The following is a 24,398-nucleotide window of genomic DNA, read 5'->3' as shown; positions in this document are numbered from 1 at the left end:
ATAGTGTTCAACTGGCAGTTTCATTAAGCAGCTCTCGGACACCATTAAAGTGTTCTAATAGGTGTGACTTATTGACCGGAAGAGTCAGTAAACAAATGAACTGTAAGTGACAGTACGAGACCAGAGTAACAGTAATTAGCGATGTGACTCCATGAGTAATAGCAAAATTGCCCTGACCCAGTTGATGGCAATAGCAACAAAATCTTAAAAAAATTAAGAAAAAAAACCATCCCCTATAGATGGGTTTTCTATCAACACTTACAAGGGTCATGAGCAACCTTTCTGGTTGCCACACAAGCCACTTCACTGGTATTCCACTCCAGCTGTGTTGGCACATGCAGTGACAGTTGTGCTCCCCACGTTGGCCAGAGCCAGGCACAGGGATGGAAGAAGGACGGGCTGGCAGCATTGTCCCAGCACACCACACCTGCAGTACAGATCTGTCAGGCATCAAGGCTTCACAGGAAGCCTCCAGCAATCTTCCCCTCTCTGCAGAACACCAGCACTGGGGTGGGAACCCTGCTTATTTCTGCTCTGTGGAGTTCACACTGGCACCCTCTGCCTTGCCAAGTGCCATGCACAGTCCTGGCTGAGCTGCCACACCTGGCCTGGTGTTCTGCAAACGGTGGCACAAAGGCCTACCAGGTGTACAATGGTAGATCCATATTCTGCCTCCTATCAATGTTCCACATACATCCCACACTACCCTCACTTCAGTGCCAACACAAACATTTCAGAGAACCTGGATTAATGAGATCATAAAAAAATCAAAACTGATCTGTCTGTGCATGCTTTTTGTCTCTTGGAATCACATTGCATATGATTTTCTACCTCTCCTGAATAAAGAGTAATGTTATAACACAGAAATCAGAGCATTTTAATGCAAAAATAGAATTATTCCTCAGTATATGCGTGAAGAAACAATTTCATTTCTTTGATGAAAATACCATTCACAAATCCCCCCACCAAACTACCAGCTGCTCTCCAACAGTAAGATGACATGACCTAGAAAAAGTTCTTGGTAAGTTTCATAAGTAAAACTAGTTTTATTTCTCTTTCCATATCCTAGCCATGTAGGCTTCCATGGGATCCTATGGGGGTAATATCCTGGAATATAATAATGCCAAAAAAAATCCAAAAATATGAACACCACAAGACAAAACACATGCACACAAAATCAATACTCTAAATTTCAGGGTTCCTGATTGCTTGAACAATTGACAGGAAATGCACTGGTTTCAGTGCAATAATAAAAGGTCTGAATGAATAATTGGAAAGTATGAACACAGAAAAAAATCATATAGAAGTGATATTGAGAAAGGTAATTAAATTGATTGTAATAAGGCACCTAGTTGTATGTTTTACAAAATAATACAAGAGTTGGAGTGGAAAAATATGAAAATATAATACAATGTACAAAAAAAATTACTCACTTTGAAAGTCTATTTTGTTTGAGGTACAATTAAAAAGTTTTTATCAAGCTAAAAATATCCGTAACTTGTTTAGGAGTTGGTTGTCCTTTAGTCATCCAAGGAAAGGAGCAATCAGTAGATGAAGTCTGGCTGATGCAGACTCCAGATAGGGCACGTCTTCAGCACTGGTTATGATTAACCACTACACTAACTTACAACACAGTTCCTGCTTTCCTCTTCAGATCTAGATTAAATTACCTAGGAAGTGCTGTAATTCAAAAAGAAAATACAGCTGCCAGAGCAGGACGGTGTGGAGGAGCGGAGAGGCGGCCCCATCCCCGACCCGCGGGGTGTGACCCCAGTGCCCGCACGGCGCTCCGCTGCCCGAGTGACAGCTCCCAGCTCCCGCCGGCTCCTCCAGCGGCAGCTCCTCCCTTCTGGCCAGATGGACAGCACAGCTTGGACTTGGGCTCCGGCTGCGGGGGACCCGGCTCGGGGCAGAAAGCCGCCTTTTATAGCCGGCACGCCGGCGCTGCGCCTCACACCTACACGCTCCGCTGCCGAGCACAGGACCCGCGCCCCCGCCCGCCGCTGCCCATGGCGCCGCTGCCCCCGCTCCTGCTGCTGCTGCTGCTGCTGCCCGCGGCCGGTGAGTAGAGCAGGGCCCCGGCCCGGGGCTCGGCATCCGCACGGCCCTTCTCGGGCTCTGCTGGACGCGCTCCCCTGCCCGGATGGGGTTTGGCAGCCGGGGGGCAGGTGGGAAGAGGGGTAGAGAAAGGAGTGTTAGGAGGAACACTCACGGGCAGTGCCGCTCTTCCCACGCCGGAGAGCAGTCCCTGTGACAGGTGCCCGGCGCTCGGGCACAGGTGTGGGGGAATGGCCCGCGGGAAGCCCCGAAGTGCCGCTGGAGCTGCCCCGACACCCGGCCGTGCTCAGACCCCACCTGCACACGGCAGCGGGGCTGGAGGGGCGCACATTGCTTCTGTAAATTCATCAGTAATGTACAACTCTGCTAACCGAATCCCGTGTTTCAAATCAGCTTGCAGCTTGCACGTGCTGTAACAATCTTTCTATAAAGCCGGTAGCTTTACCCCCGCTCTTCTCTGGGTAGTGGAGTGAGCTGTCGCTGAGCACTAGAGTTACTAAGCGGTTCAGAAGCAGGAATTGCTGGAACTGAGATTGCCTACAAACCCCTAACTGGGTTATTCTGAAAAATGAATCAGTCTTCATGAATGAGTTATGATGTGAGAATGTAATTAAAGGACCCCTGCCTCACACCTTCACGCAGCCAATTACTCACTTTGCAAATATTTAATTATTTTTTTTGTCTCCTACATCCTATTTATTAATCAGTGTTAAAGACCGGTTGTAGCAATTCACAGTCCATTTCCTCCTAGGTTTTCTGAGGTATTCATCAGTCCAGTACCTGATTGTACTCATTTCTATGAAACTGTATTATCATCCCTCTTTTTCAGATAGGTAGATGGGCTGACACAAAAAAGCATCCTCTAATTTTAGGTTCCCATGGTGACATGGTAGAACCCAATTTTACCTACAACTGCATAAAATTACATGGAACTTCAACTGCTCAAAGCCTGTTCCTTACTGAGTGCTTTGGCAGCTTGGTACTCCAACCCCAGGACAGTCAGCAGGCTACTATTTGTAAACATTAATAGGCATTGTTTTAAAGTGATTAAATTAACTCCATACTGAACCTTTGTGACAGCTGTAAGGATAAAATCCTATCTTCCAGAATAGCAATCGGCTGTCTTAAGTAAAAGGTTCTCTTGCACTTTTTTTTATACATTCCTACACAGCTTGCAAATTCACCAAATCTTGCAAATAGCAGGATCCTAAAGAAAAGAGCCTCAATTCATTCCTAGAACAGATTCTGGGCACAGAATGGAGCAGGGTCTGGGGAAGGCAGTCGTGTGATTAAAGCCCATAAGGTAAGGTGCTTGCATAATGGGGCCAACTTAGGGCCCCACCAAGCTCCCTGCCCCAATTCTACTTCCTGACCTCAGATTGCCCCTATGATTCCTTCTGCATTTTGACCATCCTCCAGACTTCATCCTTTGCATGGCACAAACCTCAGCAAGAACATTAAGGAAAGCAATGAAATCACTGCTTCTGCCAGCTTGGAGTGCTCATTACAGAGAGCCTGGCTGCACTCCGATAGCTCTGAGTCAGGCACCTCAGTCACCCACTCCGTGGGCAGCGAGGAGCACGGGAAATGCAATTCACCTCTTTCCCAATTGCTCCAAAGTATCAAAACAGGCAAATTTAACCTTTCAAAAATGTACATGTGACCAGAGTTTGTGGAGATAGCATGTAAGTTGTCTGGGCAATAAAATGAGGTGGACAAGGCCATTCCTGATGGCTTATGAAACAAGAGGTAAAAATATGAGCAAAAGCTAAGGTTTCCATAAGACATACAGTTCTTTTTTTTGCAAGATCTTGGAAATGCATCAGAAAGTCTGCTTATTCCCAAGTTTCAAGTTCTGAACTACTGGAGCACTATGACAGCATAGAGAGACCTCTATAGGAAATTTTACACATATTTAACGTAAAAAAATGTTTCTGTCCCCTCAGTCTTTGAAAGAATGGTTTAAAAAAATCTTTTAAACCCACAAAACAGCATAAACTGTATTAGATGTTAATAATGTAGTTAAGTATCATAATTATGCAAAGTTGTAATCTCAACAAAAATGTGAGTATGTATCTGGAAAAATAATCATACTTTGCATTGAGCCCATTGAAAAGAGTAGAACATTATAGGAAATACGTCCTTTCACAAAAAATTAATGTGTTTCTAATTTTTCCCCCTCTTTGCATATGGAAATTTAAGGGAGTGGATTTTTAAAATACCTTATAAAGCAATGAAATGAAAACAAATCCAATCTGGCTCACTCCCTTTTTCTTCACTTTCAAGGTTGTGTTTGACACAGCTGCACACAATCTGTGTGACAAAACTCAAAAAACAGACTAGACATCAAGGGACAACAGTGCTCTTTCAGGAATGCAATATCAAACCTCTCATTCACAAAGTCTTCATAAAAACAAACAAAACCACAGAGAAGATTTCAAAAACTTAAGCATAAAATATTTGGAAATACACAGAACATCAATTCACTCTCTAACTGTATTCCACAGTATTTCTGATAAAACACTCTGGAGATTTTGTTATATAGCAAACACACCAATGCTATCATCAACAACAACATATTTATACTCTGCTTGTTTCCATAGTTCTGTGCATTCTCAGATGGTATTTCATTGCTTTTATTAACTCAGCTCATAAAGCTGTTGTGACAGAGTATCTATGCCATGCTGCTTTATGATGTCCTGATCTATGTAATGTATGTAAGATGCTGTAAGACAAATATATTACAAGGACAAAAAGTTTATGTCCTTTTCTTTAAGATACATGGCATATTACACCTGAGCTCCTCAGGTACTAGACAGTTCATCACTTCTAGTTGCCATGGATTTAAGTCAAGGGACTGGGAATTGTCCCGAGTTAGCAAACAATTCTCTGATGAAACCAGGAGTTTGACTTGGAAATTCTTATTTTCTTCTTCCTGACTTGTGTCTCTCCTACACTGTCCAGGAACTGAGACACAATGTAAAAAATCTTCACTTTTTTCAGAATCCCTAAGGTCATGCAGTTCATGCCACTAACCATGGTTCTTCAAGACATTGCTGGCTGTCTACAAGAGTCCCCATTACTAAACATTGAAGAGCATAACCAGTTGTCACTTGTAATGTTGTATTTTTATTGCAGGGTTTTCAGCTCAGAATTTACTGAACTTGTACTGACAGTGAAGATAACACTTTCAATGCTATCATAAAAGAAATCTGTTTATAACCAAATGGATGCTTCTGCTATCCAGAACTAAAATTTCCCACTAAACATACAGGTAATATTCTGGAACAGGAGCCATGCACAACAGATACTGTTCAATATCTTAGCAAGGAAGTTTAGTGTCAGCTCAGCAGTTTTGAAATGAAACTGCTATTGACTACATAACAAGGAAGCTTTTCTTAATTCCTCAGGATATGATTGCTTTTAATCAATGGCCAAAGCTGGATGTGCAAGTTTTAACACTGTTGTTTCAACACTTCTACTCTTAGATCACATGCCCAAAAAGCAGGAGGGACAAGATCTGGGAACAGTCACAGTCAGGAAAGTACTAAATGCTGCCTCAGGATCCTTCCTAAAGTGTTTTTTTATCACTCACACACAAACCAATCGAATTCCTTACCGAGGTGATTTTATGAGGTGTTTAAATTCCTTTGTTTCATGACATTACAAGTGCCAGAGGTCACCAGCATCCCACACAGTTCAAGTTACCCAACTGTGATGGGACCGGTATTTTTTCTGTCAGATTTTCCATTAACTGATTATAGTTAATCATATAATCTATTATTATACCATCTATTACAAAAGATTAGTCTATTATGCTATCATAATAGATTATGTGTTCATGCAGATTATATAAAAACTGCACAATCATATCATTATTTTGTAGGAAAGTAACTATCAAAGTTAGACTCCAACAATGAAGTCTAACTATTTTTTTTTTCTGCTGTTTGTCTCCATCACAGGTATTATCAGTTATTAATCTTAATATCTTTTGGAATCTGTAACCAGCACTGGAGTTTAGGTTTATAAACTGTTCTCCTCATACCAGAATAAGTAATTAGTTTATTTAATAAGAAACTCTAATCAGAAGCCTCCTAAACCTAGGTTTTTTGTAGTCATTCAGCTTCTTAAATTTTGCTGTGAATAGTTTGGAACCTGCACTTCAAGGAGAGGCTGCCCATTACCATTGGGGTCTTCAGTGTGTTAGTTCAATCTCTCAGGATGATATAAAGCCCTAAAAATGTCACCCAGAGTCTCAACAGTTTTCTGCTGCTTGGGACCTCTTGCTTTAGTATTTAGTGAGATGGTTAAAATACAGTTCCTAAAGTAAGTCTTGTTCTGAAGAAATAATAGTGAGAATCACTTCAACAACAACAACAACCAGCCCAAACAAAAGTAAACAGGAAAATAACCAAACCGCACCTTTGTAATTTCCCTGGAAAAGGAAATTACAAAGCAGCCACCCATTTCCCTGCCTTACACCCACCATACCATCCCTACTAGTTATTTGGCTGCTTTGTCTAAAAATGAGGAAAACCAAAACCCTATCATAAAGGACCTATTTGTTCCAATGTAAAGCACTACATTCTACAAAATAACATGGGCAAAATTGCACGTTATGTTAAAGAGAAAACACTGCAACCCTGGGGCAGCTAATCTTAGTAACTGGGTGGGCCTGGGCCACAGAAGACACGCTGGCCCTCAGCAGCTGGAGGACTGGAAATGACTTGTCTGCCTTTGTGCACTCCTCCATGGGAGGAAACCACTGCAGCTGCTCCCAGTGTTCAGTATTCTGCTCACTGTGGACTGGGGACAGAGGGACTGACTGGGTCAAGCAGCACAGCCCCAAAGTGTCAAAAATAAAACTGGACTATTTTCAAGTACTGTCATTTATTATCAATGCTTTAAGAAACCCAAACAATCCCCACTATTTTATAGTTGCATGTTGGATTCAATAATAGTTGTTCTCCCACAGTTTTTAAAGGTACTTTTGGGGAAGGCCGTTTGAGAAATCGAAGAGGAATTCTGGAATTAGCCGGAGCCATCCGATGCACCACGGGGCGCTCCCCTTTCGCCTACATGCGCTATGGATGCTACTGTGGCCTGGGAGGAAAAGGGTGGCCCACGGACAGAGTAGACTGGTGAGAGTAACTATTTATCTGACTAATTAAGTGCTGAATGCAGACAACAAATAAAATGACTAAAATATAAATTAGGCCTATTTGAGAGAGGGAACTGAGTTTAAACACACCTCAGATTGCTAAGAAACTCCGAGGCACTGAAATTGTGTTTCTGTAGATCTACACAATCTTGCCTTTAGCTCAAATTCTCATTGTATTAGTACAGGATTCACAGAACAGCTGAGTTTCTTTGCTGTTCAGCAAAGAGCTAAATAACTAAAGTCTTGTTGGAGAAGCTTTAAAGTTCAAACATTGAAGGTATCTAAAGGAAAAATTAAAAAACAAAGTCAATAAAAATATTTTGACTTTACTATCTTCCATGTTATTAGTATTCAAAATAATAAATAAGAATCATGCAAAATTCAGCCTGCTGAAAAAAAATTCTAAAAATCATACCTTTCCGTTTAGTACTAAATCTCAGCATACTGACTATCATCAATGCAATTTATAATTGAACATTAACTGACAAGAAAATGATTGTCTGGGTTTTGTTCTGGTTTTGTTATTGTTTTGTGGTTTGTTTTCTTTTAAATTTCTATGCATGAAATGGAGTTACTGAGCTATGTTGTTCAACTGTTATGTACCACAGGATCTTTACACAGTGATTTGTGGGAAATGACCAAGTAATTACTTAATAAGCACAGGAAAAACAGTAATTGCAAAGTGAGAGCTCATAGCATTAACTTTTCCTATTGCAGACACAAATTCCTCAGGCAACCTAAACACCATCTACCTATTGCAATCTGATGGTTTTAGTCTACTAAGGGAAGGAAGGAAGGAAGGAAGGAAGGAAGGAAGGAAGGAAGGAAGGAAGGAAGGAAGGAAGGAAGGAAGGAAGGAAGGAAGGCTAGCTTTGTGGATACACCCAGTTCTTCCAGAAAGTCAAAAAGAAAGGGTGTAATTAGTTTGTAGCAAAAACTTATAAGCTGCCTAATTTCAGGTCCTTGTTACCTCCTCTACTTGCTTTTTTGAGCTTGCAATGACTCCACACCAGAGCCACTACAACAGCATATTTTAATGCCTTTTTTAAGCATTAAAATGTCATAATTCTTACTGTTCAGTTTCACAATGTCACAGAAAGCCTATAAATTCTTTGTACCAATAATGACAAGAACAATTTTGGGACAATAATTTTGAGCAACTTTCCAAATTTTCTAATGATAATGAGCTAACAGTTCATTTTGTGGAAGGGGCTAGGAGAAAAGCATACTTACATATAACTGAGAATGCTCTGAAGATTCAATTATCTCAATGGATATCAGACATTTTTCTCATCACTTATTATATGAAAAAGTAGTGTATTTTTCCAGGTGATCTATTAAACAATTACCCTGGTTTGGTTCCTGAGCAGGTAATGTTTGTACACTCACTGATGTTGACTGTTTCATTATTTCACAGCTGTAGCAGCCCACTGATAAACCCCACCAGACTGTGTGACTATAAATCACCATTTCTGTGCCTCTCAGGTGCTGCTTTCACCACGACTGCTGCTATGGGAGGGCAGAACAAGCAGGGTGTCAGCCAAAGACTGAAAGCTACCACTGGGAATGCAAAGACAATTCCGCTGTGTGTGGTGAGTGAGCACTTGGGAGTTTTTTGGTGTTGGGCTTGGGTTGTTTTCTTATTTCTGTTTGGTTGTTTCTTACTTCTACTAATTATCTCATTAGAAAAGTATTTTCTTAATTAACTGTAAAACTGTTACTTTACCATCCTTCCTTTTGTGACTTCTTTTGCCAGGATACACTGTGCCTCCAGAAAGCACAGCTAAATCAACTGAATGCAGTTTCTTCTTCTTAGTCCTCCCCTACTGACTGACATAAGCAAATAAAACTGTGATCTAGAAGCATCTATTACCTTTTCAGAAAACAGAACCACAACCATCCTCCTTGTACTCAGCACTTACATTTGTTGAGGAACCCATGTTATAGTACTCCCTGCAAGTCTCCAGCTGGAGAGCAGCTACAAACAGGAGACAAAAAAATTGTAACCGTTTAAAAAGGATCTTTTCCCTACTTACCAGAAAATATTTCCCACTATTTGAAAGTTTATAATGAGCATGATTTTGGCATATTTATCCCTGATCATTTGCACTGATGGCTGCAATTTATGAATGAATTAATAACTACAGTTTACAGTTTCAAACAATGAGGTAACAAAGTATTTGATGAGTATGTTTATTTCTGGAAGTTAAATTAACAAATATTAATTTGAAAATATTTACATAACACAAGTGTACAAATTGCAACAGATTGCTGACCACATCCTGATAAATTTTCTTTGATTGTTCCAAAATATACTTGCCATGCTGAGGTAAGGGAAGGACAAAGAGATCACCAAGAAAGAACTCAAAAAAAAAAAAAAAAAATGGTTAATGGGAAAAAGCAGCTTTTCTTTTACATTATTTGTTCACAACTCCCAAAGTTTTAGCAAATGCTTTCCGCTATACTCAAAGGCTCATTGAAATTGTAGTTTCTCACAAGCCCCCATATTTCCAGGGTTTTTACTTGTTGTCACATTTTTGTATTGGTTTTTTGTTTGTGTGGTGTTTGGGATTTTGCTTGTTTTTGTTTTTTTAACCAGATGCTTAGCCAGTTACTTTGCATGTAATTTTATGCTTCTAACCTAGAATGCAAGTGAGCTTGAGAATTGGTTATTATTTTCACTACAGAAATGTAAAACCCCGTACATAAACTTGTTTAAAACAAGTCTGAGTTTCTAACTACCATGGTTTCAAGACAACAGCTGGCCATTCACAGAGAACACAAAACCCTCTCATTTCATTACTTAATTTAGAATTGCTTGACCTGAAAGCAAATGAAAGTTTGGACATTACTTCCTTTCCTCCTTCACATTCAATGTTTACTTTGCCCAAATGCCTACCTCATTCAGAATCTCTACTTGCTTATTTCTTCCCCTGCTCCAGATGTACAAAGCATTGAGAGAGAATCAAACTAATTAATCACATTACTGTCCACCCGTATTTGGCTGTAAAGATTCTGCTCCTGACAATACTCAGAACACTGGCCAAGACAGCAGGCATGGTGTCTTGGCCAGGCAGGAAACCAAGCCCCTGGTGTAGCATGGAGAAAATAAAGTCTGGAGCAATACCAGGAGAAGAACAGAAGAAGGAATAGTTCTCAGTTCAGATGTTTTGATTTTTTTATCCTATCATTTTGTTTATGCTACCTGTGCTATTGAGTAGCTCTTAGAGCAGCATAAGCACATAAACATAAAGAACACTTCCATTTCATGGCAGAATTTGAGTTCATTCACAAAACTGAACACTTGTTCTGCTCCTGGACAAATCTCAAGCAGAGATCTGGCTAAGCTTTTAAAACGGTAAACACTCAGACAAAATGTAATCAAGGATTCTTCAGTTTACAGACAGTTACAGAAAGAAAAAAATCCAAGACACTTCTGGGTTGGCATACTGAACCCAAAATATATTGCTGTAGAAGAGGAAAATGTTCATGCCAAGAACAAACACTCATGCCAAGAAATCTGTTAAGTTACAACACTACAATTATAAAACAAACATGACAAGACATGGATTTTATCACACAAGCACACTTTACCTAACTTCTTACTGAATGCCTTAATAAAAAAAGGTTAGGCTGGACATGGAACACCTTTGCATGCCATGTATATGTCCCATGTATTATTTTTAATGCTATATCCTATAGTAGATTATAAAGGGTATGTGAATGGAATATCTTCCCAAAGTCAAGTTTCCCTAGAGCAAGAGGGAAGGCAGGGAGGGTTCCATGCCACCTTCCAAAGAGGGATCAGTTATCAGAGTTCCTTTAATAAAAAACTGGAAGAAGGGCATTTAAGTTGTATTTTCTGCCAAGATTGGTGATTACTGACAGGTTCTCAATCTTACTAAAGCTCAGTACAGTTCCTATTGCCCTCGAAATGTAAGGCATTTGTACAGCGAATATGGACTTGAGGGAGAAATTCTTGGTATTCCATTTGGGATTTTTAATTTCTTCAGACTAATATCAAACTTGTTGTGTTTTCTTTCAGACTCACTAGAAGATAAATGTCAAAAAATGGCATGTGAATGTGACCGTGAAGCTGCCAAATGTTTTTCTAAAGCTCCCTACCACAGAAAATACCTTTTGTGGCCAGACTTTTTGTGTGGTGAGATTCAGCCTCTGTGTAGGTATTAGATACATGACTCTTGTATGTATTTAAATCTAAAATGTCTTCTTTTTGTGGCCACAGTAATGACAACAAATGATTTTCCCCTTTCTTGATACTCCTGCATTCCACCTCAGCCTCTTCACGCCAAAATGGCCAAAGTAAACATTTTTCCTCTTATTTACCTTCTCCCACACACTTTTATTGACTAAATAGAAATCTGAGTTAATCACTTTAAGGAGTAACTGACAATTTTTGTTTATATTCAGATTCACAGATTTTTCAGATTGGCACTATCATTCACTGTGAACTTTTTATCCCCCCTCCACTGGCTGTAAGACACAAATCAAACTTCTCCACTAACAAATCTTAGCACTTGTTAACTTTGAACTGACTGGGAAAAGTGCACGAATTTACAGTGTCAGCACAAAGAGCCCTCTCATCTACATTAAACACTTATTACAAAGCCTAATTTAAGTGTTGAATTTCATTCACATGAAGTAATCCTACCTGCACTGAAGAAGGCCTAATGTAGTAATATTTTCTAGCATTTAGTTTTAAAATAGTTTTCTAAACAGCTGTTTGTTTGATACGGCTCCAACTCCTTACTCTATGTACACCCTGAATATCCTGTAAGCACAGGGAGGAATTCTACCCTTAGAACTTAAGAGCCAGATTTAAAAATGCAAATGCCAACCATCACCAAAAGAGAAACATGAAAAAAATGTAGAAGTTGTTGGGACCAACTGGCTTTCCTACAAGTGTTTGATCCTGCACAGCAAGATTTTATGAAACTCAGAAGGGTATGAAGCTGGTTTTAGCTAGGGTCACTTCATAGATATTTTTAACCCTTTAGGAAGAGAAATCAGTACCCTGAACTGCTGAATAATACACTTTTTTGTAACTGCTGATTTTAACAGTTATAGAGCCAGGAGTGTTTTATGCCTACCTTCACCCACCTCAACTTACTCAAAGATGCAGGGCTAAAGAACAGGTTTGCACAAGTCAAAGCTAATGATGTATATTTCAATATACAAAAGAAAAAAAAATAATCAAACCCCAAACAAAATAACCCACCTCCATAGAACAGTGAAGATTTCAAGAGAGATCTTTAATTGTGAAAAATATTCATAGGCAAGTTTAGTTCACATTACTGACACAAATGAAATAAACAAAACAACAAACAAATGCAGAATGCAAAGGGACAAAGTTCTCAAAAAAAATCTTACCTTTTGATTCAAAGGAACATACATTAACAACTGTCAATCCTGCTTACACAAAATAACTTTCCAGTCACTATTTGATCACATACATAGATACACACAATATATTGCTGTAAGTAATTACAGTGTCAGGTTGCTTTTCCAAAATAATCCTTTTTAAGAGATAATCCTGAATATAAGAATTAGCAACAGAATTCAAGAAGAGAGAGTGAAAGGAGCTATTAATGAAATCTAACTGATCTGAATAAAAAAATTTCCATGGTAATTACCGCATTTTCAAAGATACAAGAAAATTCTTTGCCTTCAACTGCAGGAATTTTGGAAAAAACTCTACTGTGAGACTGTGTATAGGGCAGTCACAATGCTACATGTGAAGAAGACTGAAAGAAATGAAGTTCTTTCAAAATCAAGCCTATCCAGGAAGGGCATTCCTTTGGCAAACTGAAGTTGAGGAACACATTGCTGGTATAAACGCTAAGTTTAAAAAGAAAAAGAAGGAAATCACTGCAGGAGTGCAGAAGACACTGATTTTAAGGCAGGCTTGAAAATACACAGAATGCTCAGGACAGAATAAGGAAATTCATCTGATACAAACAGGGTGAGATGACTGTATGAGTTTTACATGGCTGTACAGGAATGCACTTTTTTTTTTCCAACAGAAGAATTCCCTTTTTCCTTCATCCTCCAATTTGGAATCAGCTGGTTTGAGTAACTTACCTTAAAGCTTTTTTTGTGTGTTTAAATTTACATAATCCACCATTTTTACTGCCACATACATAAAGAAGAAAAGCAAAGTTTATTCAAAATGTCCATTTTTAGAAGCTAAGCATCTCAAGAGTTCCAATGCCAATCACTGCACTTGTGTCTCCAGACGCCTTATCTCTGTAACCACAAGATCAATGTTTATAACTGGGTTAAAATACAAGGCCCAGTAAAACAAACAATTGCAAACAAACTGAGGAATAAAAGGCCAAAAAATGGCAACAAAAAGTCCCTGGGTTGAGACTTTCCAGAAATGGCTCCACATTCTGTGAGGAATAGTCCTGTGAAAAAGGAAAGGGAAAAGCTTAGAGGGACTTTCTGGTTTTTGTTACCCAGCTCAAGAAAAGCTAATAGGTGCTACAGCTTTAAATCACTTAGCCCTTACTTGGGTACCTGTAAAAAACTTCCCTAAAGCCCAGTAGTACCAGATTTGAAGAGGAAGCACTAAGTGAATGTCCTTAGAGCCCAAAGCCCAGCAGGTTCCAGCGTCACATCCCAGCTCTGCCTCCCGTTGTCCAGGTCCCTGTGCTGTCCTGGGCACGTCCTGCCCTCTGTCGGCTGGCAAAGAGAAATCCCACTACCCACCTAAACTGGAATTTCTCCCACTCAATTCCCAAAGATCACACCACCAATCAATGTTAGTATGCTTGAATTAAGACTAAAGTAGTAACAGAAAACAGAGATTCTGATAACTTATCAGAACTAGTATCAGTATAACTAAACTTATTTATGATTCTAGGGACTCATCCTGTAATAACTACACTGTATCATGACTATATTGTGATGTATTTAGTTCTCAGCTGACAGCTAATACCAGACACTGTAAGAGCAGTTCTCAAGGTAAGGTTTAGTATCTTTAGTGTCTCCCAGTGAACATGGTTGTTACTGTTTCCACATTTGCTACATCTGATAAGTAAAACCAGCTCTAAGAAACCCTTGGAAGCATAGACAGGAATAAAGGTATTCAAGAGCAAGCCAGTAGCACCTGTGGGAATGCAGATTCACATATTGTTATTGACCTCAGAGTCTGGGTTAGACAACTGTAAGGCCCTCTTCCACGAGCTTAGTAAGACTTACTTCAATTCTCTTCTTGACCAGAGCCTCCAAAACGACACTAATTCCAGAACAGAGAGCAACATGGCATTTACAATTATAAATCTTGATGTCCAGTAGTGCACATCTAGCCAATCCCAAGCAAATTCAGCTATCAGCTGGTATGGCAAAAATAAATACTTTACAGTGAATTCTCTCCATTGCCTCCAAGAAGGATCTTTAAGGTCCTGTAAATTAGGATAAAAAAAAAAACTTAATCCATTTTCTATTAAACTGATGTAATACTGGCTTAGTTCCATTAGTCTTTTGTTGAAAAGCTGGGGGGTTTATACACTGGAAGCAGTAATTTATCTTTATTTTACTTGTCAGTAGGTAATGCTGTAATGCAGTAATTTCCTTTAGATTAGAACATCACTTTCTGTAGTCAAGTGAACTTCAGAAGAATCAGTTTCACACATTTAAAGTCTTAAAAGCCTAAAATCAATTCCATTAAAGGTAATGGTTGAAAGCTCATAACTAAAGCAAGTAGCGTATTTAATGTTTTGATACTTACAAGCAGTTTTGTGATAGCATCTTCATACTTGTCTTCTTGCATAGGACAAATTGTGTGGATGAAAGGTAGGAAAGCTTCTGTGTAATCAAACAAATATAGGTATAACATACTGAGTCTTGGAGAACTCTTCAGTGCATACAGAAGAAAGAGTGATTTTCCTGGGTTTACAGCCTAAAAGGTATCAAATTATCAAGTTTCAATGAGTGAAAAAATAAAATGAAAGGGACATGCCAGTTGTTAGATTTTCTGACAATCATTTTTCACAGGGTTGTTTTTCAAATACAACAGCTCATTAAACTGAACAGTTTTTACACAGGTAATTCCACTACTTTAACATACCTCTTGGCTTTAAGAGAATCTTCTTTTAAAGGTATTACTTTAAAAATAATTAATATACATGACATGACACTTTATATAAAATTTACCTTATATTCCCAAAGATTCTGTGGTGGTTTAACACCTAAAGCTTTCACACATTCTAATTCTGCCATTATAGCTCTCCTATGGTTACTGTTCTCTACATTGTAAGGCTCTTTGGTGAAATCCTCTTCAGTCAGTGTTAGGAGGAGTCTACAAAAGCAGAAGAATTACAAAGGTAAACAGTGCCTATTCACCAAAAAAGATGACTAACAATTACACAACTGCATACTGAAACAATATACTACTGATACAAGGTGGCACCTTTTGGGTTAAAGAATTATAGACTACTTGGGGTTGGGAAGGACTTTAAAAGATCATCATTACATTGCATATCAAGTGTTCTATGCCAACTGCATCTCAGAGCCTGGGTTTTAAATTTCCTTCTTTTCCAGCTTCCTCTTGCCTTCAGCATGGCTCTTGGGTGGAATACATATGCATATAGCACATGCACATTTCCACAAGAAAGGAAAGGTGGAAGGAGTGGAGAATACATCAGCAGAATTTTACTCTCAGTATCATTTCAGTCTGCATTGTCAGCATTTTAAAAAATTCTTAGAAAATTTCCAGGTAGCTTGTTAAGCATCTACTACTAAAAGTTTTCAAGAGCAATTGTTAAAACTTCTTCTGAAATTTATTCTGATACATCAACGGAATATTCTCTCAATCTTTGTAACACAGTAGGGTCATTTCACAGTAAGCCACCTCTAATGAATTCATCAGTAGTCCAATCACATAATAGTTGTCCTCAACCATCAGGCCTCTCACCTCCCATTTACTTTCTCCAGTAAAAATCTTTCTTTGTAATGTGAAGCCCATGGGCCCAGCTGCTCCAGCCAGATTATCACTTCCTCAGCAGTCCACTTAGCAACAGGCTTGTGGACAAGAAGATCATCTTCAAATTCTCTGCTACTCCAGTGATAGCCAAGTAGAACTACCTACGGGTAGATTACAAAGATAAATAAACAAAGATCCTTTACTAGCAAAGCAAATACATGAATGATATAAATAAAAACACAGTAAGAGGCTTGACACGTAGAGTCTCTCATTTCATGGAGACTAGAAGGCTACAAGAAAGTCTTTTGAAGTTTCACCCACTAACTTCCATTTGCTGTACACTGCAGTTGTAGTTCCTGACAGACAGCTCTGAAGGCCACTTAACTTACTCTGCCCAGCTGGAGTCTCTTCTGTGCTGACAATCTCTTCTCTGTGCATGTAATTTAAGAATATTTGATTGCATGCTTAAGGAAGCAAATAGGAAAAGCAATCAGATGAAACTTACTGCTACACAAGTTAAAGCTGTCAGAACGCCGGAGAAAAACCCTCCTCGAGGATTAATCCTTCCTGTGCTCCGAACTGCAGGCATCTGGTCATTCCCATATTTTTGGAAAGTTGCTAAGCTGCGTGCTACATCACTGTCTTGTTGAATATCTTCTTTTCTTTGTTCAATGGCATCAGAAAATAGCTTTTCAATAACATCCCTAATAGGAAAAATATTGGTCATTATACTGGAACTATTGAGGCTTAATATTCAGAAAAGGGACTAATTTTTGGATTTTTGTTTTCCAGCCTTTACTGAAGACTATCATCTTTGAAAGTAAGAAAAAATGAGTTATTAAAGCTTATTAAACTTAGAATGATATCAATCACTGCCAAACAACATTTTCCTTAGCTTCTAAAGCTAAAATACCACATAACTCCCAAGTTATTTCTTATATAAAATTAGAATTCTGTGTGCCACTGGCAAGGCTCAATTATTAAAAAGTGCTAAGCAAAAGACAACATAAAAGCATACCATCAATCCTATCATGCATTTATTTAAATATTAGAACCATGTAAAGTGTTATTAACAAAAAAACTTGTGGGTAATTCAAGACAGCAAATAGATGTTTCTAGCTTTGTTCTGCAATATGATCATATTTCTTCTAATAAATAATTCTTATTACAGAAATTACTACACAATTTTCCAAGATCAATCTAACTTAGAATTATTAGAAAACAAGCAGCTGTATTAGAAGACTCAGGATCCTGCCCCTCCATCTCCGAAAAAATTTAGAAGGGGGGGAAAGCCCTCCCCCCCCAAACAAACCTCCTCCCTCAAAACAAAACAACCAACCCGCCCCTTAATTCCATGTGCTTGAACAGTTCATTACAAGTGCACAAGCTGAAAGTCTTTGGGATTTAAATTTCTTTTTGACAGTTCAGACTACCAATTATCAAAGAATATCTGCAGCAAACTCAAGAAACCAGACAGCTAATTTCTGTGGTTTCATTTATGTAAAAAAGACATTCACAAAATAGTTCACTCACCTGAGAAGGATGTTGACTTTGGGGAATCCTTCCCATTTTTCTCTGCATTCAGGGCATTCATTCTTCTTGGATGATACCCACCACAAGGCCAGGCAATGCCTACAGAAGCTGTGCCCACAGTTCAGGGTGGTGGGATTGATCAGGATGTCGTAGCAACAGTGGCACAGGAACTCACTGACCGATATCTGCCGACCCAGGCCAGGAGCAGCACCCGGTTCAGCTTTTGCCCCCTCTGTTTCCCCTCGTAAAGTCTCATCTTCTTCCATTTTCCTTTATGCCTTACTCAAACAGAAAGCTCTCTTAGATCTTCAAACCAGATAAGGCATTACTTCTGCAAAGCAACATGAAAACAGCTATTACAGAAGTTCAGAATCGTAAGCAATGTGATTTATCATTGCACCGCTTTTGTCACTTGGATGGTTTAAAATTTTTTAAGTAACTCAGCCCTCCCCAAAATGAAACATGATCTACTCTTTCAACAGTATATTCATTGCCAACTACAATCAAAACCAGATTATAGATTTAAACAGCTGGGCTCGATCTCCCTATGCTTTCTTCTCCCGCGTTACGAAATACATGAAAGTGAAACAAAATAACTCACTACGATTCACATGACTTTTGACAGCAGCTTTAATCAAGGTTTTAGTAAAAGAAACCAGTCAAAGGGAATATCATTAAAAAGTACCATCAGAGGATACAAAAAATAAAATACCAGCATAACATAATGATCTAATTTACTTCATCTCTCTTCTTTCCAAGCATATGGAATAAAACATTACTAACAGAGGTCAATGCTAGACATTGCTGGGTAATGTTAAAAAAAAAAAAAAAAGTTTGATCCACCAAGTAATATGCTTCAGAATCATTAGACTCATTGATCTGCACACTTTCTCAGCAAGGCTCTAAACTCCACATTAATTTTACTTGTAGTTATTTTGTTAGTATTACAGAAAAATCACAGATAAGAAGAGTTTAAGATGGTTCCAAGCTTACAAAAAATATAAACCCATTTGCCTGATTTTCCTACTCCATTCTCTTAGATAGTAATATATATAGTTCCTTAAGAAAAACACTGATCCAGATCATTCACTCATCATCATGATATGTTAGACGATACCAAGAACTAGACAATTTTCTCCTCAGGCACTACCAAACCAAAATGTGATTACACTCTCCACCATGTGGCTCCTGCCTACTACTAACTTACCAACTTGCCACCCAGATCAAGCACAAAGAGGAAAGCACGCAAGCAAATAAAGAACAGAAATGACGAAAAAAAATCCAACTACAGAAACAGAAACCAACAGTGAAATAAGAACCCTCAGACTTCCTAACCTGGCAAAGCACAGGCTGTCGGCTTTCTAAAAACAAACCGGAAACAGCACCTACAAGAGGAGAAAACACCCCGAGATTTTGCACCTAAAAACATTCTTCTAGTTTTCCTGAAAGACAGAGGCAACGGGATTTCTGTGGAAAATACAGGAAAAAATATTTCACCGCTCAGTCTGGGCCAAGTAAGAGCCAGCAGCAGAACGATTCCCAGCTCCTCTCCCGTCTCTTCCCAGCTCCAGCTTCCTGCCCTCCGCGCGGCTTCCCCGGGCGCGGCAGGGCCGGGCTGGGCCGAGCAGGGCCGGGCCGGGCAGGGCAGGGCAGGGCAGGGCGGCCCCGGCCCGATGGCCCGATGGCCCGATACCGCAGCAGGTCCGGGCCCCGCGGCGCCCCGGCTGCACCCCGGGCCGAGGAGGGGCCGAGGAGGGGCCGAGGAGGGGCCGGGCCCGCTGCCGCTCCCGCTCCGCCCCGCGGGCACGGCGGCTCCTCCCTCCCTCCCTCGGCACTGGGGAGAACTGGGGTACGCTTGTTTACTGTACACTGCGCACCCAGGCAGCCTGCCTTCGCAGGCACTGAACAAGGATGGCTTTACAATAAAGATTCGAGGTGTAATCTTAGAAGTAAATGAGACTTTTAGGTGCTAGTGTGATTGCAGTGCTAACGCATCCTGCACAGGGACTATTCCCACCACGTAAGAGTCTATCTCTCCACACACTCACAGCGACTTCTCTCAGTCTCTGCTCCCTTATTGAAATTCTTTTTGACCAGCTCCCCACCCCCCGCCAAAAAAAAAAAAAAAAAAAAAAAAAAAAATTTATTCACTCTCCACAAGATCCTAATGGGAGGTTGTAGCCGGGCCTCTCTTTCCAGGGAACAAGTGACAGGAGACAGTTTTACTCTGCACCAGGGCAGGTTTAGGTTGGACAATTGGGAAGAGTGATTCGACACTGGAATGGGCTGCACAGGGAGGTGCTGGAATCACCGTCCCTGGAGGCGTTTAAGGACTGGACACAGCACTGAGCACCACGGTCTGAGTGAGATGGGGCTGTCTGGCCACAGGTGGGACTCAATGATCCCAAAGGTTTTTTGCAACCTAATTGATTCCGTGAATTTTTAAACCTGAGATGTATTTTTTTTCAACTGTTCAACACAGTGACATTTTCTTTTAAGATTTTGTTCCAGTTTGATACAAAACTACGAGTCCAGTTCAAATGACATTTCAGTTAATTATTCCAACCTATTTCAAGAAAGAAAATAGTCTCTCATTGTTTCCCGTCTCATATTATCCATTTTTTCCCAGAGAACCAATCAGCAGATCTTTAAACTACTCTATCATGAAAGAATTCAACCTCTTCTACATCTGAAGAAGTGCATCTAGATCTACCTGGGCATGCAAGGCAAAAACGAGGCCCAGAATATTTATTCTAGAATACGGGTTTTTACTACTTTTTTGTGTCTTTTCACTTAGCTTCACATTCAATGTTCAGTAAAATAAAAGACCACACAAGTGTTTGATAATCTGTGCAGCAGACTTGAATGATGTGAAAACACGGTCTTTCTGTTCCAGTTTATAAAACTTATGACATGTAAAAGCCATGGAATCTTGAACTAACTGCTTGTATTGCCCTCTCCCACTTTTTAGGTGTTCCTTCTGCTTACGTAAAAATACATACACGTTGAAGTAAAAAATGTCTGATCTGTCAATTCCTCTAGAAGTACTTTATTACAGTACCTTACTGTTTGACCTGCAGTTTAGTTTGGGGGAGGGGGGGAAGCAAAGAGCTCCCAGATTTGTCAGCTACCTGAGGGAAAATGTCAGGCTTCTAAAACAGCCATCAACAACTTTAAAGTGCCATGAGCAGAAATGCATCTTTAAAAACTGAGGAGTAACATGAAAGTGTTAGGCTTCAGCCCATTACTGCAAAATAAAAACATCTCCGCCATTTTAACTAACATCTTAGTGGGAGCCCATTTAATCATACTAAATGATTTGCAGGGAATGTCTGTTAAATTGCTCATAGTGAAAAGGCAAAGCATAATATTGAAGAAGAATTTAAAAGTTCTCTCCACTAAATTCTGTATGCAGAGATTACCCCCCTCAATGTGTGGAGATTTTTTCATGTGTTTTCATTCTGCTGGAGTCCTGGAAAGGATGCTTTATGAGCGCTGTGAGCTGCAGCCCTGCAGCACAAACCCCGTGCCCACATCCCCTGCCCTGTGCCCTGTGCGGCACCTTCTCTGTGGGGCGGGTGTTCCCCCACAGCTCTGCGGGCCCGTCCTGCCGGGCGCTGCTCTACAGCCAGCTATCAAAGGGCCGCTCGTAGCAGGAACACGCTCCTCCTGCAGTACGCCAGGACCTCCAGTTCCCCTGCAATCATCATCATTAAGGCATCGCCGCTAGCAGTTCTCCACCGTCCCCCTGGTGCCTCCTAGGCAGGGTCCCATCCCTTCTTCCTTGCTGCTGCCAGTAACGCGTTTCTGGCTTTCAGGGCGAGGCCCATATCCAGGGCATTTCACCGCACCCACAGAACTGCGGCTGGTGCAGGACTTCGTTCCCCCGGCAGCCCTACCGCGGTCCTGCGGGCCCTCAGAGCACACGGCGGGCGGCTGAAGGCACCGTTCCCAGCCCAGCCCGCGGGAGGAGAACAGGGCGGCACAGCCCCCTCAGAACACACGGCAGGGCTCTGAAGGTGCCGTTCCCAGCCCAGCCCGCGGGAGGAGAACAGGGCGGCGCGGCCCCTCAGAGCACAGGGCAGGACTCTGAAGGCGCCGCTCACAGCCCAGCCCGCGGGAGGAGAACAGGGCGGCGCGGCCCCGCGGGCCCCGCCCCGGTAGGAAATGGCGGCGGCCCCGCTCCCGTGCGCGCTCCCGGCCGTGCGCGGGGCGGCCCCGGAAGAGCTCGGCGGCGGCGGCGGGCGGCGCGGGGCGGTGCCGGGCCGAGCTCCGGCGGGCGGGGGCGCGGGATGGAGGTGATCCGGAGCAGTGAGTGACCACCCGGCCCCGCGTTCCGCGCTCTGCGCCGCCGGCGCTAAGCTGTCCCGGCGTCCCGGCGTCCCTGTCCGGGGCTGGCGGCCGCTCCGGCCTCAGCCTCTCCGTTATGGCGAAGGGGTCCCGGTCCCCCGCTCCCTCATGAGGCGCAGCCCGGAGCGGGAGGCGCGGCCCCGGCGCTGAGGGGGCGGCGGGCAGGCCCGAGGGGCGCCGGGCTGCCGGGGGATGTCGTCCGTGGTCTCAAGTGTGTTGTAACCCTTTACCCGCAGATTTTAAGGATAACCTAAGCAAAGTGTATGAAGCCATTGAAGAGTCGGACTTCCTGGCCATCGATGGGGAGTTTTCAGGTACAGTTGCACCTGTTTTGTGGCTGTGAACTGTTGATGTATCTGAGGGAGGCTGATTTGACCTCGGTGCCCGAGTTTGTTCCTGTGATGCGTCTCAGGGTTGGCTTGAAAAAGCTAAAACTGAGGCTGCCACAAAGTGATTAAAGCACTTACTACATGTGCGATAGCAAGACTTTGGTCAAAGATGCCTCTCACGCTCATACTGCTTGTGCTCCCACAGCAATCCTTCAGCATGACAACTGATAGTTGTGGCAGCTCAAGGTAAAAACCCAGGAGGTGTTAGATGTGTCATGAAAGCCATGGATTGGGATAAGTGAGGGAGATGCTGCAAGTGTTTGCACAGGGAAAGGCACCACTGAGAACATTTGTGTTTGTGAAACTCAGAGGGAATGTGCAGCAGAGAGATGCTTTAGCTTTAGTAGGTACTTTGCTTTTGGGATGCAGTGCACCCATGGGACATAAATGTGAGCAAGACTAGGTTTTGTCACATGTGGTGTTTGTGGAAGTACAGTTCTTGCATATGGCTTGATAAATCTCTGGGCAACACTTCCCATTTTTAGTCTGGCTTTGATCCTGTGTTGTGTTGTGAAGCCCATATATTACAGTACTGGTAGGTCTTGGCCTGTCGCTGACATGTTGAATAGGAGCCACAATGACAGAGCTTTTGTGAAAGACTTTTGCTTCTAGAGCACTACTATTAAAATGAGTGGCTTGTTGCAGTAGTATTTTTCTCAAATGAAATAATTGTAACACGTACTTTAAGCGAAAAGCGTTTTTCTTAAACTGCCAGTTGTTGCATTTCTTTGCTGTGGTTAATTTTGAAATGCTTACCCCAAAGCAAAATATGTTCTACTTTTTCAGGGATCAGTGATGGGCCTTCAGTTAGTGCATTGACAAATGGCTTTGACACTCCAGAAGAGAGGTATCAGAAACTTAAAAAGGTAAAGTGTTTACATGGACTAAAATGAAAACTGAAGCTACTTTTGATGCAGCATCTTGTGTATGTGACCAACAGGAGGAGAGAGAGATGGGACTTCTCTCAGTTCTTGTTTCTTTGTGGAATGAAAGTGCATAGTAAAGTCACCTTGGGCCAATTGTAAGATGATAAAATGGGGATGAAAATTAGCAGAAAAACTCTGGTGTGTTTACTTTAAAATTACCAGCAAAACAAACATTGGGTAAGAAGATTCACTTTACTTAATTTTGAAATGGAGAGAAATTGTATGTGGATGCACCCTGGTAATCTTTAAATGTGTACATGTTTTATTCTCATGCAAGGTTTTTCTTTCCTTTCCAGCATTCCATGGATTTTTTGCTCTTTCAGTTTGGCCTTTGCACTTTTAAATATGATGACACAGAAGAAAAGTATGTTATTCTTTTATTTCTTGTTTTCTTAAATGAGGATTTTCAAAAGTAATACTGGTAAGCTGTATTGACCTGTAACTCATCTTTTCTACAGGTATATAATGAAGTCATTTAACTTCTACATTTTTCCAAAACCCTTTAACAGAAATTCACCAGATGTCAAGTTTGTCTGTCAGGTTAGTAGAAAATTAATTTAATTTATTATTAATTTATTAATTTAATTAAGAAACTTCAGTTTAAAAGCTAGAAAAATGTAAGTTTCTGAGTTGGGGTTTTTTTGTTATAAAATAAATAAGCATCCCAAAAGAGCAATCCCAAAAATGAGCTTTAAGGGAATATTTGACTTCAGTTTTTAAATCTTGTTACACATTACATTGTGTGGTTTCTTGAATTTGAGATAACATTCCAGACTTGGCAAGATGATTCTATTTTTTCCCCTTGCTCACTGAAATTCCAGTTCCTTGCTTTTTTAATCCTTTATTCTCATCTGCTTATCTTGCTTTCACTGCTTCCCAGGCTATTGCCAACATTTTTCTGGTCTCAGATTTGTTCTCCTGAACCAAATTTTGCTTTCTTTAGTTGCCTCTCTCCACATAGTTTATTCTTTCATCTTTATCCCTTACCATATTCATTGTTCTTGTACCTTATAGAAGGCAAAAATCAGTGAGAA

General features: G+C 40.9%; 3 protein-coding genes across 4 annotated transcripts in view; 2 read left to right on the top strand and 1 right to left on the bottom strand.

Annotated features, from left to right (window-relative positions):
• Nucleotides 1–1,899: 1,899 nt before the first annotated feature.
• Nucleotides 1,900–11,853, top strand: PLA2G10 (phospholipase A2 group X). The gene is made up of 4 exons (XM_083872548.1): nt 1,900–2,061; nt 7,034–7,199; nt 8,705–8,811; nt 11,265–11,853. Exons 1-4 carry the CDS (start codon nt 2,010–2,012, stop codon nt 11,408–11,410), a joined length of 471 nt encoding a protein of 156 aa, XP_083728674.1. The 5' UTR covers nt 1,900–2,009; the 3' UTR covers nt 11,411–11,853.
• Nucleotides 11,854–12,473: 620 nt separating this feature from the next.
• Nucleotides 12,474–19,332, bottom strand: BFAR (bifunctional apoptosis regulator). Of its 2 annotated transcripts, none has more exons than XM_083872546.1 (8): nt 19,197–19,332; nt 17,700–18,030; nt 16,672–16,870; nt 16,158–16,327; nt 15,398–15,542; nt 14,973–15,143; nt 14,444–14,646; nt 12,474–13,647 (listed from the first exon to the last, which is right to left on the bottom strand). In XM_083872546.1, exons 2-8 carry the CDS (start codon nt 17,963–17,965, stop codon nt 13,455–13,457), a joined length of 1,347 nt encoding a protein of 448 aa, XP_083728672.1. In that variant the 5' UTR covers nt 17,966–18,030; nt 19,197–19,332; the 3' UTR covers nt 12,474–13,454. The 2 variants fall into 2 exon arrangements, with proteins under 2 accessions (XP_083728672.1, XP_083728673.1); XM_083872547.1 differs by lacking the exon at nt 19,197–19,332 and adding an exon at nt 19,035–19,177.
• Nucleotides 19,333–21,947: 2,615 nt separating this feature from the next.
• Nucleotides 21,948–24,398, top strand: part of PARN (poly(A)-specific ribonuclease) — a 45,989-nt gene continuing 43,538 nt past the window's right edge. Inside the window, exons 1-5 of the mRNA XM_083872542.1 lie at nt 21,948–22,010; nt 22,286–22,363; nt 23,225–23,304; nt 23,661–23,728; nt 23,823–23,904. Coding sequence (XP_083728668.1) covers nt 21,992–22,010; nt 22,286–22,363; nt 23,225–23,304; nt 23,661–23,728; nt 23,823–23,904 — 327 coding nt within the window. The 5' untranslated portion in view covers nt 21,948–21,991. The remainder of the gene's footprint in view (nt 22,011–22,285; nt 22,364–23,224; nt 23,305–23,660; nt 23,729–23,822; nt 23,905–24,398) is intronic.

Source organism: Zosterops lateralis, assembly GCF_965231275.1.
Source record: "Zosterops lateralis genome assembly, chromosome: 15".
Taxonomy (NCBI): Eukaryota; Metazoa; Chordata; class Aves; order Passeriformes; family Zosteropidae; genus Zosterops; species Zosterops lateralis.
The sequence above is the reverse complement of the archived record's forward strand: the minus strand, read 5'-3'. Positions and strand labels throughout refer to the sequence as shown.